The following is an 18,818-nucleotide window of genomic DNA, read 5'->3' as shown; positions in this document are numbered from 1 at the left end:
GGTTGAGAACCACTGGAAAGTGTTCTTGCTGGGGAGGGCCCAACAACTTGCCCCATTTTCTTGTATCATTAAAAGCATTGTTTTATTATTCTTCAGTGGAGAATGTGTTGCTATTTCACATCCAAGCTTGTCCTGTGCTTCTCCAGTGTGCCGAATCCTTGGGCATCTGGGGATGGTCAGGGGAAGAGAAGAGAACATTTGAAAGGAGTCTGGCTGCTGTTACAGTTCCACTGACTTTTTCTAGAAAGAATAGGACTTTTGCTGACAGATGGCAACATAAGACCTTTAATCAGAAACATCCAAGGTCATCAAAACTTTTTCAAGAAATGCAAATGGCCTGCTCCAGAGGGTGCTGTGCTCTCCTGCTTAGGAGCACATCCACTTAGGTACTCACTGTGTGTGGAGATGTTAATAGCAGAGAACTTACACCGTGATCCAATGCAAATATTTACAAGCACATTACTAGAAGTTCAAAGACAGTGTCCTTGAAAGGATGAGAGGAAGGAGGTACCTCTTTCAGGCAGGTCCCGAAGCCGGGCGGCCATGCCCATGCATTCATGATGAGGGGAATGCTAGAACTGGCCAAGGACATTCACTCTCACTCTCAGCCGAGGTTCACTGGAGCAGCTCCTATCAGAAGTGCAAAAGGAATGTGATCCCTGCCTTTGAATAAAAATGACTCCCCCCGCCCCCAGGCTGAAACTGGGAGTCGCTCTTTTCCTGAATAAATGAGGCCTCTCTCCTCCTTGATAGTATATTGAGCAGGCTTTTCAATGGACAAACATTGGGGGCAGGCGGGGAGGCAAAGGAAGAGGAAAGGAACTAGAATTAAATTCCATAGAAATTAGAACTGCACTTAGGGGAGACTTCGAGGAAGAGGTTTCTGGGGGGATCCAGAAAGATTGCTTCTCTAACCCAGAACTGACCAGGAGGATGTTTCTATTGAGATAAAGGTCAGGCATTGGGAGCTCAAACTATTATTTTGGAGTTGACAGGTATCTAAAAGCACTTCCCGTCTTTGAGCTGGTTGGTGACTTTCCTACCCCAGAAACCCAAGGAATAGGATAGACCCCAATTTATGTTGGAGGCGGGTGAGGGAGGAGAATGCGATTTCTTGGCCTTCAGGTTTTCTGCGCAAGATCACCGGCTCTGGCTTGCCAGGAGATGAGAGGGGCAAACCCGGAAAGTGCTGGCTGCCCTCGGAGTGGGCCTTTTGTGAGGGGAGGGGAAGAGAAGCTGAGTGCACCCCCCCCCCCTCCCAGGGTAAGAGGAGAGTTGGAGGGAGGTGACTGCCAGGAGCACCAAGCGCCTGGGCTGCACACCGCACTCCTTCCCCCTCTACCACAGCGCCAAATTGAGCAGATGTTTAGGGGCAAACCAAAACGAAAAAAAAAATTCCTAGAAAAGGTGAGAGAGTCAGGAACCATGGAGTCAAAAGAAGCAGAGAGAGCAGAGGAAATGGGCAGAGAGGAAGAAATACAGACGAGGAAGGGAGGAAGGGGGACAAGGAAGAGAGAAGGGAGGCCAGGAAGGACGGAATGAGGGAGAGGGGGTGCGAGAAGGTGGGGGAGGAAGAGAGCAAGTCGAGGGGAGGGAGAGAGAAAGTGAAGGGGAGGAAGAGAGAGGACGGAGAAAGAGAGAAAGGGAGGAAAAAAACATGGCGCTTGCGAGCTGTACGTGCAAAATCCGCAAGGAATTGCAGTAAATTCCTTTTTGTTTGAAGAAAATTTACAACTTGGTAATAGACCTTTTTATGACCTATTTGCGGTCGTCATTGGCTGCGGCTGGTCATGTGCAGGCGCCGCTCGCCTTCACGGCCCTTTTCCTGATTTCCCAGGCGAATTTCCCCCCCGCATTCTGCCTTCCTGAGCCTCACCCCCTCTTTCCGTAACCTTTGTCTCCGCAGAGGTGGGCTCCAGTCGCGGCTGCGGGGAGTGCGGGCTCCGCGGGCCTCGGCTCCCACCCGGTGCCCGACTTGGCCCCGCCGCCGCGGGTTCGGGCCGCCCAGCGCCTCCCGAAGCCGGGGGGGACCCCGGCGTGTTTCTGGGGGAGCCGGCGGGCGGAAGAGCCCGTAAGGAGCCCCAGGCCCGGAACGCCCGCCGCGGGCGCCGACAGCGCCCGCCTGGAGCCCCGGGCCGGCTCCGGGGGGCCGCCGCGCCGCCGCGCCGCCCGGGCTCCTTCGCAGGCCGGCAGGTCCATGACGCCCGGAGCGCGCGGAGCCGGGCCGCGCCTCATGGATTACAGCAGCCTCCCCGGCCGACCCCCGCCTCCAGCTCGCAGCCTCCGGGTAAGAGCCACCGCTCCCCGCGCCCGAGCACAGCCCCGAGAGGGAAGTTGGAGGCGCCCGTCGCCTCCGGGGGCAGCTTGGTGAGCCCGGTCCGACCCCCTACGCCGCCCCAGGACCTGGGGTTGGCGGTCTGCGCCCCCTGCTCCCCAGTCACTGGTCTCTGAGCCGGCCGGTGGGGTCCTGCTGAGCTCAGAAGTGGAGGGGAAGCCCCATTTCCTCTGCAGGGGTGGAGAGTGGCAGACCGGGTCCCACCGCCTGGACCCAGAGCTCCTCCACCCCCACCCTGGGGAGGGTGTGCAGCCGGTTCCCGAGGTCTCAGCTTTGCGGGGCCCTGGAGCACAGTCTGCAGGAGAGTGTTCTGCGGGTTGTCTGGGGTCAGAGGTACCTGGGAGGCAAACAGGTGTTTTTTGAGGTGTGGGGCTTGGGGTGGGGCGTGGGTTGCATTCTGTGTATCTAAGATGTGCTTGGTTTGCTGTTCATCTAGGTTTTTGGTAGGTGATGCTGACGAATTTCTGGGGTTTATGGTTTATTGGGCCTTGTGTATGAGATGGAATTTTAAATATTTTAAACCGTTTGTAGTTCTTAGTGAACTCTTGTAACAACTCAAGAAAGGTTCTTCCCACAGCTAATACTTTGAAAGGTGAATTTGGATTATTTTATGTCACAAAATGGATGCATCTGGGGGGAGGTTGTAGTATCAGGAAATCTGGTGCAGCGCTTGGGTAGAAAACCAATCAGACATTTCAGAAATGCGAAGCATGTGTATGTTCAAACATCGCGTGTGTTTCTTATTTGCCAGGGTAGAAAAGGGTACATATTTCGCTCTCTAGATGTACTGTCGTGTTGTGGTGTTTTGGGGTGGGGGGTGGGGGTTTCTACAAATCAATATTCTATAGCAACATTTCCCCTCTTCAAAATTATTGAACTGAAACATTATGAGCCAAAAGAAAAATCTTGGCAGAAAAAAAAAAGAATGTTATTTTCTCCCACCAATTTTGAATGGTACTTGCGAATGTAGTTCTCAAATCCTATTGCCTATTTACCCATGGCCACCTTGTGAAATACTAAAACCTTTAGACAATCTGCCGCATTGCGCATGGCGTGGACCTGCGCATGGCGGAGTGCGATCTTCAAAGCACTCAGAGGCAAAATCTGACTTAATGTTTCCCCAGATATTCCAGTGTAACCGTGTTGGCCCTAAAAGCATTTCTAAAAATAAATGCCATCTTTGTAGAAAGGTATTTTTAGTAATTAACAATGGAATCACACTAGTTTCAAAATGGAGGGCCACGATTTGTGGCCAGTTGACGTCTGCGGAATTGTCACGGATCAATAACTATGAACACTCACAAATAAGAACCTCCGAGTGATTTTAAAATATGGAATATCCGTATTTTGTAACTACTGTATTTCTCTACTATGGTACAATGGCTATGGAGAGTAACCTTTCATATTGGTAAAACGCATTACATATTGAAAATCAGGGCCCTGCTGGGGGACTCGTAGGCCCTCCCCTGGCAGCTCCGGAGCCTAAGGAGCCCCTACGTTGGCTTTGCAACGGCGACAGCGGTGCGGTTGGGGAGGAGCTGAGTCCCTGACGACCAGGTCCTGGTGTTCAGAGCTGCAGTCGCTTTTCTTTGGGTTCGGTGGCTGAGCGAGCCCAAGTGACTAGGAACCTGGGCGGGCTGCAGGTCCAATCATGCGGCAGAGGGTGATGTCATGGGCAGTTAGATATGGAGGACTGAAGGGCTCTTTGTAAGCCCAGGTGGTAGCATTAAGAACTTATTGGAACTACATGGCTGATTGCATCTAAGGGGACAAATAATCACAAATCACATTTAAACTCAGGCCACTTAGTCCAAGAGGAGACTAGTTAACGCTTTGGCCAGTGCCGGAAATCCCTCCATTGTCCCTGTTAACCCAATAAAAAAAATTAAACGAAAGAAAAAGCACTTGGACTCTCAGAGCTCACAAGCTGGGGGAGTGTAACTCCCAGGGTCCTTGGCCCGAACCTCTACCTCTATCCGTTTACACATGATGGAGCCCATGGCACGCCTGGGCCTTGGCCAGGCTGCGAGCTGGGCTTGCGCTCTCCTGGAGGCCCAGGAAAAGCAGCAAAGCTCGCTGTTCTGCTATTATAAATGCGTCCAAGCACCAGGGCTGAAAACCAACCGTGTTTTCCTGTCAGATGCTCTTCCAAATAAATATATTTCGCCAGAATTTTGTTTTCTGAGCTCGAGAAGCAGGGGAAATCGGAACAAAGACAGTATTTCACTCTGGGCTGGCAGGCAGCTGTTAGAGGTATTTACGGCCTTGCCGCAGTGCGGCCGGCCGCGGGGCAGGGCACTGGGGCACCGGAAGCTGGGGAGAAGCCACCAAGAACTCGGAATTCCGATTTAAGTCCAATTTAGGGCCACTTTTCCGGAATTGGTGTGAATAGATACCCTCTTTCTAGGAACTTTCTGGCCCCTTAGACTTGATCGTGGTGCACAAGGAAGAAGTGGTGCTCTCTGAACGGAGGGTGGTTCCCCCCCTGCCTTGGTGAACACTCAGGAGATACCCCTGCACTAGATGTGAAATTGCTGATCCTAATGACACAACCTTGAAAATGTCCATTGGCAACATGGCGATTGTGCTGGGTGGGCAGAACAGGACTTGCAAATCAGGAAGGACGGCTGGCACTTTTAATACAGGTTTTCCTGAAAAAGAAACGTATATCTGCTGCCTGATATAGGGAGTCTAAGCACCCCAGCAGTCAGGCGCTGAAGCAGAGCACGGTGCCGCACACCCCCGCACAGCGCCCGCACAGCCCCAAGGAGCCTGCCACGCACGCTCGACCAGCGCCTGGCGCATGTGCACTGAAATAGCCCAGCCCGGGAATCCAACCAGCAAAGCACAGATGGGGGGAAGGGGGAGTGGACTCAGAACAGGAAAATATAACCGGATCTCTCCACTCCTCCCTCCCTCAGGATTCGCCACTCATCTTTGCTTTACTCCAGCCTTCAATCTAAATATAGCTGAACATCTTGCCCTTGACTACGTTATTTTCAAACATCTCGACTCACCACCCACCCCAATTTAAACCTGTACTTAGGAACAGTCTGCAAATAAGAGCTAGTGGCCAAACGGAAACCAAATCTTTCAAGGTGTTAAAACACACACACACACACACACACACACACACACACCTTAAAAGAGGATTTTATATATATACGATCCTCAGAGACGTGTATAGATTTTTTTCAACCTGATGCTTCTGCTCTGGGAAAAAGCCCTTCCTTTTGGCGCCTGTTCAAACCACCAAACTTCAGGCCAATCCCTCAGCCAGACCGTTCCCCGGATCTTGTTACGCCAGCGCAACACATTCGAGGGCTCTGCGGGGGCCAGCGGCTCAGCAGAAAGCGGCCAAATAAGTAAATAAACTGAAAAACTGGAGGATTTTCGGCCTGGGCTTGCCTAATTAATGGGGATGCACGCTCCTGGGCCACGAGTGTGTTGTCAGTGCTGGAGAGGGTGCGGTAGGAGGCAGCCTCAAAGACTGGAACTCCTTTGGCTGCCGCGGGAGAGGCCGCAGAACAAGCTCACGGCGCGGGGAGACCTCCGCGCACGCCAAGAAGCCGCGGCTGGCGTCTCCGGGCCGTGCAGCGCCCCTGCTCAGTCGTCTGGCGCCTTGTCCAGGAGGAGGCGCTGTAGGACAAGCGTCTCGCGGCTGCAGCCGTGCCGGAGTGGCCCCGGCGGGAGCGGGCCGGGGAAGGTGGGGGAGGGGAAGACACGTGATCCCGCGCCTCCCGGTACCGGCTCTCCACCTCGGCTCTCAAAGTGCGTTCTCCCTCCGAGGCGGGTCGGGGACGCTGCACCCACTCCCAGGGAGAGGCTCCTCGGAACCGGCGAGCTGAGATTGCCTCTAGGCCCCTGGAGCCTGAAGGCCGGTTCCGGGGTGGCAGGCAGGTTACCTCACTTTCTTGGCCTTCCTGGAGGGGGCGTGATTTTCACGCGCTTGGCTCTTGAGAGCAGGAAAGAAATTTGGGTCCCGTGGTAGGGCAAGCCGCGCCCAATCCATGGGGTCCCAAGGAGCTCCCTCATGCTGACTGGGCTCCCGTGCTTTACACTTTACCCTTCCACGACCCCAGGTACCCAGGATGGGCCGCCTTGAAAAGCACAGCGCGGTGCCGCCTCCTGCAGGCTGAGGAGCCTTGCCCTGGTTCACCTAGTCCTAGAGCAAGGCCTGTGTCCTGGGATTCCCCGGGGTCTCCCTTTGAGAGCCAGGGCAAAATTTACTGACTTCTTGGCTTGAGAATTATGCAGATGCCTATCTCTACCCTTTTCTACACCACCCACAGGCCCTTCTCTCACCATTGCTCCCATCTCAGGCCTTTGGTGGGCTCCACAAGGTATTTCTTGTACCAGGGGTGGCTCCCAACTTTAAAAATGGGCTCTAATCCAACTTCATTGTCCCCTGGCGATGCAGTTTTCACCCTCTTTTCCCCATTTTAGGGCAGTGTTGTTAATGAAGGCCTGCATTCAAATCTTGTTTATAATACAAGTCCCTGGGACTCACACCAGATTTCTTATTAAATCATATTATCTGGGGCCTGCATTTTGTAAACACTCTTTCCCCAGGGCAATTAAGACGCACTTATGTCTGAGAGCCACTTGATCAAGGGCTCTCCTGCTTCTTTTATGGTTATTATGTCTCCAGGGGTCAAATTCCCTCTACCACTCAGGTATCCCCATAGTTCTTGGTGCTTACTCCCTAATTGGGTTTTCTAATGTCACTATCCCATAGGTTGAATAATTGCTCACATTTAGTGAAAGGGACATTGACCCTTTGCTAACTTGGAGATTTCAAAGAAGTGAGTTGGTTCAGACTGCCATGGTTCAAATCTTTACCTCTTACCTGCTGTTGTGGCCTTAGGAAAGTGGGACCTATTTCCTCATTTGAAAAGTAGGGATAATGACAGAACCTTCAAGTGTTACAAGGATTTTTACTTACATGTCACTACTATGTGTTAAACACTATTCCAACTACTTTATATACATTAACTCACTGGTTAAATACTTAAAACAGTGGTTTAGCACATAACAAGCATTCAATATGTGTTCCTTATCATCGCTTTCTCTTTTCTGCTAAGCAATCCAGGCCTAGACTTTTAGAGCTGAAAGAGACTTGATTCACTCACCAATCCTTGAATTCTACAGAGGAGAAGACAGGCCTAGGCTTGGTCACAGGAAGTGGTAGACCCAGGAACACATAGTTCTGGGACTCTTACTAGTGTTGCAGTGGGCCTCACAGGCCCTGTTCTCTTGGGTCTCAGTGTGTCTACAGGTATACTTCAGGGCCACACCCAGGAAGAAAGTACCCCTAGTTCCTCGGTGGGCAGATGTCAGATAGGGGAAGCCTCAAAACCACACAGACACATCTTCGACTCAGACAAAGGGCTGCAGGCCTTTCCAGAGAGCAGGTCCCACTCTCCAGCTCCTGAAGGCACCCTTTTCTACCACCACCTATCAGTCACACCTTTCAGGGCAAGAACCCTCTTTTACAGCCTCAGGCAAATACTCTCTTTTCAGTCTCTGGAAATCTTGGGTAGGGTGGAAAAGCAAAAGGCTAGTGGGCAGCAGCAGGGGAGGCTGGAGTGTCCCACTCCTCCTTACTCTGCTTGTGTTCCAAGATCTGGGCTCCAGGACTATAGCTGAGCCATAGCTCCCAACTTGGGCCATAGTGGTATCGAGGTAAGTCTTTGAGAGGCCTTATCCTCAAAAATCTCCTCCAGCCCTTCCAAATTTTTGAGATTCCTTCTATCTTTTAAAAACAGTTATATAAATACTTCCTGGGGCGACAACACACACACACACACACACACACACACACACACACACACACACGGCATTCAGGTTCCTAGCCCTGGCTTCCATGACTTCTGCCTATAGACTTTTCCTGTGAGGGCCTCCCCAACCGTTGGTTACAATGCTTCTCTTGGTTTAACCAGGAGTCCACCTGCGTCATATTTTTTCTCAAAACACACATAATCTCTTCTGCTATCAACCATGTCAGGTGGAGTTTCGTCCATGGCATAGGGCAGCACTTTAGCCCTCCAGCCATCCCAACTTCTGTGCCATATAACCTCCATTTTTGCTTCTCAAAGGACTTAGATGGCTAACCCAGGCCCTGCCTTTCTTGGGACCTTTTTCAGCCTCTGACCCCACTGTCAGATATCCTGCCCCAGGGCCCATTCTTTTGGCTCTCATCTCTCACTATTGAAGTTTTCTTCTGCAGTCACCTTTCTTCCCAGAGAACATCGAGGCAAAGCTCCAATGCATGAATTCCATTGCAGGGGGTAAGAGTAGGGTGGCAAGAGTATGTTCCTCTTTCAGTGGTAGAGCACAGTGCCAAGAATATGGAATCATATTTCCCTCCTGCGTGGGACTCCCTGATCAGCCCTTCTTTGGCTCCACCCCCAGCATGTCCCTAAGGGCCAGGCCTTTCTCCTTCTGTCCCTGGCCCAGAGAGTTCATCCAAAGTCTCAACCATACCTATTCTGCTTGTGCAGATGTTTCGTTTAAGGGGAGAGCTTAATATCACCTCTGGGCAAGAAACCTCTTAAAAGTCAAGATCAGAATACTCTTTCCTGGGGCCACATAGGAGGGGCTCTTAGGGTGGGCAGAAGACAGACCTCATTACATTTGGAGTATAGCTGGTGCATCCTCCTTCCTGGGAGCTGTTCTGGCTTCGAGGTTGGGATGAGCCCTACAGGGACTCTACCTTATGGGAGTTCTCTGGGAGGAATTCAGAACTGGATCTTTCTAGCCAAATGGGGAAGGACAGTGTCTACAGCCTCACTTTACCCAGAAACAAATTCCTTACAGGTCTTTACGAAAACTTCAACTTTTCCTCCCCTACCTTCTCTTTCGTTATCACTATCACCACCATTGAAAGTCCTTGGGCAAACCTCAACAAATTAGCCCAAGCTAGTCTGCTGTCCCCTCCTGGTGCTCAAGTTCTTACTAGATGGAGTTTGCTCTTCTTCATCCCCGCTCTCTCATTCATCTACAGAAGCCCAGGACATTGGGGGTTGTGGGAGGGGAGGGCAAAGGAATATTGTAGGAAGGTGGACACTTTCTCCTTAATCATGTTTTCTGTCTCTTCTAAGATTAGAAAAGTAATCGAAGGTGTCTGCTTCACTGTCTTCCTCTCTTCCCTCCCCCTATGCATAGCTAGTTACTGTTGTTATCAGAATATACAGAGCAGGCTGTTTAATTTTATTCATCTGCTGTATGCCACAGTGAAGATTACAAGCAAGTCCCAATCACCATCTTTCATCATCATACATTAAAAAAAAAATCTACTAAACTGCAACTAGCCAGGCATTGTTTCAAACACCACCTCCCACCCCTATAGAAAGTTCATCACAATTGCCTAGAAAGTCATACATCCTTTGTTTAATTCCGTTTTATTAACTTAAGGAAAAATAAAGAAGCTTCCCTACGCTTCCAACTTTGATTATTTTTATACAGTGGTTTAACAGGGACTATGTTTGAAGCTGCTCACTTAGTACTAACAGAATCAGAAACCATTTTTTAGAGGTTGATCTTTACGCATTTTAAAAACAGATACTACCAATTGTAAAAGAAAAGATCCTCCTAAGTAGTTAATGGTGCGGGGGAGGAGAAGTGGGTGCTATAGGCTAACAGCCCCACCCCCTGCTTTCTAGCCAATGAAAGTCAAATCAGGAAATGGGTTTTGAAATGCATGGAGAATGGGTGGAAATTAGAATGCAAAGTGATCTTTGTAGAGAGGGATCTCTTTTATGCACTTGATGGGACTTGCTGATGAGAACTTTTGCAACTGAATTTGACTTAGAAATTATATATGTGTATGTGCTCTACAAATCTACACAGAGCATCCATTCTTTTCATCAGAATTGTAAAAATCACACATGTTTTCACACTGGGGGCACTCTGGAAGGCTATGGAAGGATGCTGGGGATCAGTTCTTTGTATTTACTTCTGTTGCTGGGAGCTGGGGGCCTCTTTCCCACCCCACCTCCCCCAAGCATAGAATGTCACACTCTCCAGTAGAGCAGCCCTCAGGCCCAACTCCTTTTCTTGGCTTTCTCAGCAGGAGAGCATGCTCCCCCCAGCTCTCTTAGGCTCTTTCTCTCTCTCTGGTGGGAGTGGCAGTTCAGGAGTTGGGGGGAGATGACCCATCCAGGTTTGGGCCCCGGACTGAGCCCAGTGATTGGGGCACTGGGGGAGTGGGGACATCTGACTTCCTGGGCTTGGGTTCCTTGAGAGCCTCATTTGCTTCCTCACACCCTCTCCCCTTCACACCAGGGCTGTTTTATTGTTTTATAACCTTCTTTAGAGCTTTAGTTGCCAAAGATTCCGATGGAGCTATTCTCTACTTTCGCACTTTACCAAACCCCAAGTCTTGCTGTTTTAAGCAGTTTGGTCACTTGCAAAGGCTTTCCTTTCAGATCTAAGCAAATTATAGAAACTTCTAGGCATGTGACTACCTTAGACTTTGCTGAGCCCATCCACAACAATACAGAGCCAAGTGTTAACTCCAGCTGCCACCCACCCCCAAGCCCACCCAACTTCTCCAAAACACCCTTTTTACTATTGAAGCTTGAACAAAATCTCAAATAATATCTGGTATAAGCAAGTTAAAAAGTGGCCTTTGACTTTTCTCTTTATTTATTTACCACATCTAGAGCTAGAAAATGATTGAAATAAAGGAGTTGAAGGTACTCACAGCGAATGCAGCCAAAGAATCATAAGACATGCCCACCAACCAGCCTTTTCCAAATAGTACTATCTCCCAACTTAAACGGACTTCTCTGAAAAGATGCTATTTGAAAAGCCTGGGGTATTGATATGAATCTGACCCCTGTGCATTCTGGATATTTGGAACTATTTAAATGTGAGGGAACAGTTGCAGTGAACCTTTATTTAGTGAATAAAAGTTTAAAGCCAAAGGTTATTTATGGTTCTGCAGAGATGGGACCTGAATGGCTATTTACGAGCACGTGATTCCAATAAACTTTGTTTTATGGCTTGAGAGTTGACAAGCCAAAATATAATTCCCACCATAAATTAGGTTAAGAGCATACAAGTGCAGATGCTTGGTTCCTGGAGCAGCGATAGGAAAGTGAGAGGCTCCAGCTAGCGCCGGGCTCAGAAGGAGGCCGTTCTACTCTCAGCTCCCCTGCCCACTAGGAGAGAGAACCAGTAAGTCATTTACTACTTTTTCCAGAACAGCTCCACGGGTGGGGGATTTCTCTGCCTCTCTTTTCCACCTGGGGTGGGAAGAAGTCCCATTAAAGTAATTTCTAATTTTAGCCTAAACCTAAAATAACAAATAGAAGGGTAATCCCTGTTTTCTCCCCTCCCTCTGGACACAGAAAGTTGGGAATGGAGAGTTCCCACTTCACAAGAGGGTCTCACTGTCTCTCTCTTCTCTATGTAGAGCATCTGTTTTAGAAGTGGAATAAGACAGTGGTAGTCTAGGTGGAAAGGATGAGCATGGAGATGGCTTTGATGCTCAGATTTCTCAGAGGAGATTGCCAGCCTAGAATAGGACTTGAGGAGACTGAAAACTTAAAAAGCTGGACACCAGTCTCTGTGGGGACCACTGCTTTGTAAGATTGCTTTGTGGTTTCTCCAGCAGCAATGCTGACAAAATGATGCCACATCCATAGAGCTGGATAACAATCTAAAGCATTGCCATTTACTTTGAAACCCATTGATTTTCCTCCTCCTGGGTTATCATTTGGGTCTTCATCTCCCTTGGAAATTGCTCTTTGTTTTGAATTGGAGCATAAGTGGGAAGGCAAGTCCCAGTATTGCCTGGTCCTTCTTTGGGAAGGAGAAGACAGGTTTGGGGGATACTAGTTTGGGGGGTACTAGTATGGGAGTTTGAGAACCAGTCTGAAACTGGAAAAGGGGGCTGAATTGCTCTCAGCATCAGACAGACTGGAAGCGGGGGACAGATGCAGCGACTGCCCCCTCCCCAGTGGACCTGCGCCCACCCAGCCTATTCTGCATAAGGAAACACACAAAGGCCCATTTTCTCCTCGCTTCCCGTGTTCCCACTGGGGAAACCCTGTTACAAGCAGCCCGAGTCAGGCCAAACAACCAGTCAGGTTTTGCCCAAGGGTGCATGGAAGGGGGAGGTGATGTGGGCCATACTCTCCTACTCCGTGGATCTGCCCTTGGGGACTGCGGTCTGCGCTCCGCGGAGAACTTGGCGCAGTTCCTGGGGGCGGGCAGCCGAAGCGGGGAGGTCTGGGTATTGGTGGGGTGTCTGGGCCTTGTCATTTTCCTGTGTATCATCGATGTCTGCCTTATTGTCCTGTGGAATTTAAGTGACCCCCGTTTTCACTGCAACAGGTTCGGGACCAGGAGAGACCGCCGCTGTGAGTACCTTCCCGTTTTTTCCGAATCGCAGAGGCGGTGTTGCTGGCTGGGGAGGTGGTGGGCCAGGGCCGCGCCCGGGGAGTGGGCGGGTGGAAGGACGGCCCTGCCCCTGGCCTGCCGAGGGGAGGGGAGCTCGCTTTGGAGGTGGAGGCTCTAAGTTGAGCTCCTGGAAAGATTTTTTTGGGGCCTAGCTCACAGTTACCTAACTAAGGGAACGTGCCACGCGGGCTTTCACCCACATCTTCTTGGGCCTCCCTGGACCTCCCGGCCTTCCCGGGGCTTCCTGGCTCGCACAGGTGCAGCTCCGGCGGGAGTACGCTTCTGCTCAGAGCTGGCAGCTAATGAGCAGCCCGCCCTATTAAGTTGCGGCTAGCATCGCCTTCTGCTAGAACCAACCTGCCAAATACCCAGGCAACGCGATCTGCCTCAGCAGCCCAGCCCAACTTAACCTGGTCCCGCCGGGACCAACCGCCTCTTGTTTTTTATAAAAAGAAGAAAGAAAAAGAGATGAAACAAACAAACAAAAACCCACTCTTCGGCTGTGTTGAGTGGGCAAGCTTCCGGGAAGGGCTGCGGATTCTGAGCTTTAGATGGAAGTCCCTTCTCAGCCCTCCCCCGGCCCTAGTCTCAGCAGTTTGGGTTCTGGTTTGGGGACATGGGCTGAGTAAGGAGGGAGGAATATGCCCTTCTGGTCCACCTCCGATTTTCTGTAGCTGCAATTGGAAAATTTTTGCGCCAAAGCCGCTGGTGTTGCAGGAAAATGGGGGGGGGTGGCTGGGAGGAGTGAGGTGGGGGGCATAGATTTTGGGGGTCCTGGGCTCAGAAGTTGGATCTTTCTGAGTTGCATATGCCACAGAAGAAAGGTATATATCGGAGGAGGCCCCTGAAGTTTCAGGAAGACTGCCAGATTAAGATCAAGGTAGTGGTTCAAGGATCAAGGTAGTGGTTCAAGAGTCAAGGGGGGAAAAAGTGGCCCCCTCCCTCACTGCAAAATGGAGATGGTTTTATTTTAATGAGAGATGGAATGTGCCAGGGCTGTAGGAACCAGGCACCCTCCCTCTCTGGTGAGTCACCCTCTCTCCAGGGTCCGAGAAGCTGGGACTTGACTCTGGGCCAGGTTTCTTTGCCCTACAGGCTGGGGAGCCTAGTCCGCTCCCTCCCTGGGGATTACGCTAACTGGAGAAGCGGAGATTTCACCCAGTACACAGCTTCCCTGTACAACCACGCTGGCTCGAGTGAAATGGCTCTGGCTCCAGGCTGGAAAGTCTGGCATCCTCAGGACCCTCTCGTCTTGCCCCCTTCTTGCCAGTTGCCCTGGCTCTTGGGGTGCTTATCTCTGCTGATGCTCCTCGCTTGAAAACCCACATTTGGCACCCTCTAGCTAAACACAGCACAAAAAACGGAGATCAAAGCATTTGTATGAGCAGTGGTGCGGGAGGTGAATATTTAACGCTTTTGTTCATCAATAACTCATTGGCTTTGACCTGTCTGAACAAGTCGAGCAATAAGGTGAAATGCAGGTCACAGCGTCTAACAAATATGAAAATGTGTACCCTCACTGTCTCCCCACCCTACCCAGCAGGCTCCCCCAATTTGCCTGGATAAAGCCTAGACCCAGTGTCCCCAAGATGGGGAGTGTGGGGGAACATTTGGCACTAGGGGTAGTTGGGGGGAATCTCCCTGGGACAAGGGACGTAGGCTTGGGGCAGCCTCAGAGCTCTTGTTAGAATTGGCACCAGGAAATCCCTACAAAATCGCTAAAGCACTGGAACCAACGGATTGGGGTGGGGGGAGTGTGCAAAGTGCATTGTAGAAGCAGGCAGCCAATTTTGCCAGGCTGGGGGGCAGAGGGGAGTCTGCCTGCTCCGCCCCACCAGGCCAAAACAAATTTTTGAAACATGAGTGGAAAAACAAAACAATCAAAAAACATTTTAATGCCTCTGCCCCACAGTCAGGGATCCCAAAGCCCCACTCAATCCTGAGCATCCCTCTGCCCCCGAAATTCATCCGGGCCTTGGGCGCGTCTGTGCTCTCGGTGCCCTGAATGGAGGGGTGAGCCCCAGACAGTGCTGAAGCGCTGGGGCAGGCACGCAATTCGTGAACTTTTGTACTCTTGTGTGCTGCTGTCGGCAAAGCAAAAATAATGAAACTTTGTGATATGTTTGTAAATGATTTTGAATGACCCCTCACCCTGCCCTTCACCATTAGTGCATTGGCCCCAGCCCAGGGCAGCTTGGTGCCTGCAAGCAGCTTCTGCCTCGGGGTCTGCAGCAGCAGCAGCAGGACGGAGAGGCCAGCCGGGCTCAGGGCCCAGGAAGGTAAATGCGCGACTTCTTGAAGAACTAGCTTTGTCAGCCAACCTGGCTCACCCCGGCAGGAGAAAAAAATAGTGGATGGAGAATATTCCCCTCTTGCCTTTCTTCTGTCACTGAGGGCATTTGCTCCTTTCTGGAAAATGCCACTTGATAAGGGGGGAGGGATATTGGATTTGGAGAAAGAGGAATAATAAAACCGCCATTTCTGGGATGAATATTTTTTCTTCCCTAAGAAGACTGTTCTGGCTCCCTGGCTGCTTGGTAACCCCCGCCCTAGTGAAAGGGTGGGGAACTCATTGCTGCCAATTGCCACCAAGCCCTTCAGGCTACCTGAACCATCTTTGAAAATGCCAGGGGCTGTGTCGGGCTGGTGGTGGCTCCGAGGAAGAGGCCAAGGCTAGCAGCGGTCTGGGTGCCCAATTTGGGTGGAACTTGAACGTAGTAACGTTGTCTATATATACCCTGTAGAACCGAATTTGTGTGGTATCCACATAGTCACAGATTCGATTCTAGGGGAATATATGGTCGATGCAAAAACTTCACTTTTCTCCAAAATAGCCTGAGTCAGAAGGAGAGGCCAGAAACAGCCGGGGCGGGTCAACCACCTCTTTCTCTTTTATTACGTTGGACTCCAGGATGATCAGCGGATCGACTGAGCCTGGTGACAGAGAGCACCCTTTTCTTCAAGAAGCACCTCACCTTTATACGGAGGCTCCTGTGTAAACACCTAATTGGTTGCAGGAATTCGGAGCCAAAGGGCTAGGTTTTGGAGGGCTGGGGAGTGCGGTGGGAGGCCAGGTAGCCCCAGCTCGGCCCTCAAGGAGCATGAGGTTGGAGGGTGCCCCATGAGGGGCTCACTGGCCTTTGAGTGTCCTGTGAGAAGGAAGCGAGCTGGAAAGAAGGAGTGCAGAGTCCTTTTGGGGTCCATTTGGGTGGGGTGGGGTACCCTCGCCATCTTCCTGGCACACCTCTCAGCTTCACGGGCAGAGGCAGGGGGAACCTCTTGCCATACCTGAAAGGCCTGGCTTTGGCTAGAATTACCCCAGCTCGGGCACTCACAGAAAGCTGGGCGGTTACTCATTGCCTAAATGGATTCAGGCCAGCCAGATTGTAGTAACTTTTGGGTGACCCTGAGGAAGACAAAGCCGGGACTGAGCCTTTGTATGGCAGTCCCCGTTCCCGCGGCCGGCCGGGCTGGCGGGAGCTCTGCCTGCTGGGGTATTCTGCCCAACTCTGAGCTGCCTCACCCACCTGCCTTTTGGTGCCTACACTCCAACGGATATTCGGATTCAGTCCACTTTGAGCTGTGCCCACTTTGGGGGGCTGTTTTCTGGCGGGTTGGTGAGTAGAGAGGGCACTGGAGGTTAGCAAAGTCAGTGGCAGACAAAAGCTGGAATTACTTTTGGGGCGATGAGGGTGCTGAGGGTTATAAGTATATTAACATCTCATGAGGGCCCTCGAATGTGCCACAGCGAGTCACTTGATTACACGTATGTTATTTAGTTAAATTTGTGAAAATTATGAGATGCTCACCAACCCGGTGATAAACTCGCTCCCTCGCTATTGGCTGGCCTGGTCACATGGCCGCCAACTTTATTCAGTTGACAGCAAGTAGGAGGGCCCTATGGAAGGAGAAAAAAAGACAACACGAGAAAAATTAGTATTTTCTACCTTCTGAAATTAATGGCCATGAGTTCGTACATGGTGAACTCCAAGTATGTGGACCCCAAGTTCCCTCCCTGCGAGGAATATTTGCAGGGCGGCTACCTAGGCGAGCAGGGAGCCGACTACTACGGCGGCGGCGCACAGGGTGCTGACTTCCAGCCCCCAGGGCTCTATCCGCGGCCCGATTTCGGTGAGCAGACCTTCGGAGGCGGCGGCCCGGGCCCGGGCTCGGCGCTGCCCACGAGGGGTCACGCGCAAGACCCAGCAGGCCACTACGGCGCCCCCGGAGAGCCGTGCCCGGCGCCCCCTGCGCCCCCGCCCGCGCCCCTGCCAGGCGCCCGGGCCTGCAGCCAGCCGGGCGGCCCCAAGCAGCCGCCCCCAGGGACGGCACTCAAGCAGCCGGCTGTGGTCTACCCCTGGATGAAGAAGGTGCCCGTGAACTCCGGTAAGGCGCGGGCCCAGGTACTTTTCAGCCTACACCCCAGCCCCGCGGCTTGCGCCCCGGGGGGGGGGGGGTGCGGGGTGCGGATGGGTGTGGGCGCGTGGGGCTTCAGTGGGCACCTCAGTTACTCTCTCCATAAATTTTTATAGCTGAGGGAGCAGGCCGGGACCATGTGGCTGGCTGCATGTCTGTGGGCAAAAGGGGGGTGGAGATGGAGGGGGGAGGAGGATTCCATTTTCAGAACAGAGGCTCCACGGTGGAGAGAAATGGGGGCTTTCCAAAATGCTTGGAAATTCCGGAGCTTTCGGTGGGCCGGGGAGATGGGAGCACAGTTGGGGATCCCCGCCTGCCAGCGTGGGGGAGTGGGTTGGTGTGATGAGGTGGTAGGAGCGAGCGTGTGTGCTGGGGGAGAGGGCGGGCGGGAGGGAGAGCGGCTGGGAGCGCTGGGAGGGCCCGGGGCGCGCCAGGAAGTGAGCGCGTTGGCCAGGGGCCTAACTAGTGGCCAGGCGCTGACCTGACCGTGCGGTCTGTTTTGTCTCTCAGTGAACCCCAACTACACCGGCGGGGAGCCCAAGCGGTCCCGGACAGCCTACACCCGGCAGCAAGTCCTAGAACTGGAAAAGGAATTTCATTTTAACAGGTATCTGACGCGGCGCCGTCGGATTGAAATCGCTCACACCTTGTGTCTGTCTGAGCGCCAGATCAAGATCTGGTTCCAGAACCGGAGGATGAAGTGGAAAAAAGACCACAAGCTGCCCAACACCAAAGGCAGGTCCTCGTCCTCCTCGTCCTCCTGCTCCTCCTCGGCCGCCCCCGGCCAGCATTTGCAGCCGTTGGCCAAGGACCACCACACGGACCTGACGACCTTATAGAAGTGGGGACCCTGGGCCCATCCCTCCCTGCGCTCCCGGCTGAGCCGAAGCCGCAGGGGCAGGCCCGGCCTGCTGTCACCTCGCTGGGCTCTAAGGTACTGTAGGGTGGACCTGGGACGTGCAGGCCGTCCTTGGACTAGGTTAGCATCCTGCCCGAGGGCAGCCCCCTACCTGGAGCGGGTATGGGGGTGGGAGGGGGACGGGACTCTCTCTCTAAGTATATGATCATATGGCAGGAGCTACTGAGAACATAAAACCTTGGCGAGTCATTAAACTCATGAAAATCTCCGCTGTTGGATTTTGAATTTACAAGTGAAGGTTGAATGCTTTACCCCAGTGTGAATTTGAACATCCTCCCCCACCCCACCCCTCCAGGGATGCTGTGGTTTAATAAAGTGGGGGAGTCAGGCAGCAGGTTAGCCACCCCTGTGCTAGGTGCTTTCAATGGAAGCAGGAGAGCTGTGCCAGGATTTCTGAACTTTCTGGGTTGTCTGTATAATTTCCAGTGTGAAATTATATACATTGTTCCCACTGGCCCATGCCCAAAGAAATGAGTCTAAGAAGGAAGTGGAAACGGGTTGTTTTATGTTTAGATTATATTTGCTTAAATATTTATTTGGTGGGGAATGGGGTACAGAAATAACTGACATCTTAATGCCAAAAACCTTAAGATGGTGAAAGGGTCCAAATTTCAGGGAACAGAATCAGAGATGTGTGGACTTACTTCAGGCTGTAACTGGCATTTTGAACCCCACCCCCTCCCCATTCCCCGGAAATGTGTGTAGGGGCCCTTAACCCTTCTAGAGGGAAGCAAAGAG

The 18,818-nt window shown here is 51.9% G+C and overlaps 1 protein-coding gene and 1 long non-coding RNA gene across 4 annotated transcripts; one reads left to right on the top strand and one right to left on the bottom strand.

Annotated features, from left to right (window-relative positions):
* LOC111823146 lies at positions 1-1,915 on the bottom strand. The gene is made up of 3 exons (XR_002826156.1): positions 1,877-1,915; positions 512-630; positions 1-166 (listed from the first exon to the last, which is right to left on the bottom strand). It is a non-coding gene; the product is annotated as an uncharacterized LOC111823146 (long non-coding RNA).
* A 295-nt stretch (positions 1,916-2,210) lies between these two features.
* HOXD4 (homeobox D4) lies at positions 2,211-18,289 on the top strand. Of its 3 annotated transcripts, XM_023744627.1 has the most exons (4): positions 2,211-2,287; positions 12,680-12,705; positions 14,915-17,131; positions 17,672-18,289. In XM_023744627.1, exons 3-4 carry the CDS (start codon positions 16,705-16,707, stop codon positions 17,998-18,000), a joined length of 756 nt encoding a protein of 251 aa, XP_023600395.1. In that variant the 5' UTR covers positions 2,211-2,287; positions 12,680-12,705; positions 14,915-16,704; the 3' UTR covers positions 18,001-18,289. The 3 variants fall into 3 exon arrangements, with proteins under 3 accessions (XP_023600395.1, XP_023600398.1, XP_023600404.1); XM_023744630.1 differs by lacking the exon at positions 2,211-2,287 and having other exon boundaries at positions 12,619-12,705; XM_023744636.1 differs by lacking the exons at positions 2,211-2,287; positions 12,680-12,705 and having other exon boundaries at positions 13,511-17,131.
* Positions 18,290-18,818: the final 529 nt, after the last annotated feature.

The sequence above is a fragment of the Myotis lucifugus genome, unplaced genomic scaffold (genome assembly GCF_000147115.1).
Source record: "Myotis lucifugus unplaced genomic scaffold, Myoluc2.0 scaffold_5, whole genome shotgun sequence".
NCBI lineage: Eukaryota > Metazoa > Chordata > Mammalia > Chiroptera > Vespertilionidae > Myotis > Myotis lucifugus.
Note: the sequence above shows the minus strand (reverse complement) of the source record. Positions and strands in the feature narration are given on the sequence as shown.

What these genes read in the sequence shown, in the direction of transcription:
- HOXD4 (XM_023744627.1), top strand. Translation starts at nt 16,705, where the DNA reads ATGGCCATGAGTTCGTACATGGTGAACTCCAAGTATGTGGACCCCAAG. An exon ending in GAAGGTGCCCGTGAACTCCG is followed by an intron (nt 17,132 to 17,671) that starts GTAAGGCGCGGG and finishes TTTGTCTCTCAG; the next exon opens with TGAACCCCAACTACACCGGC.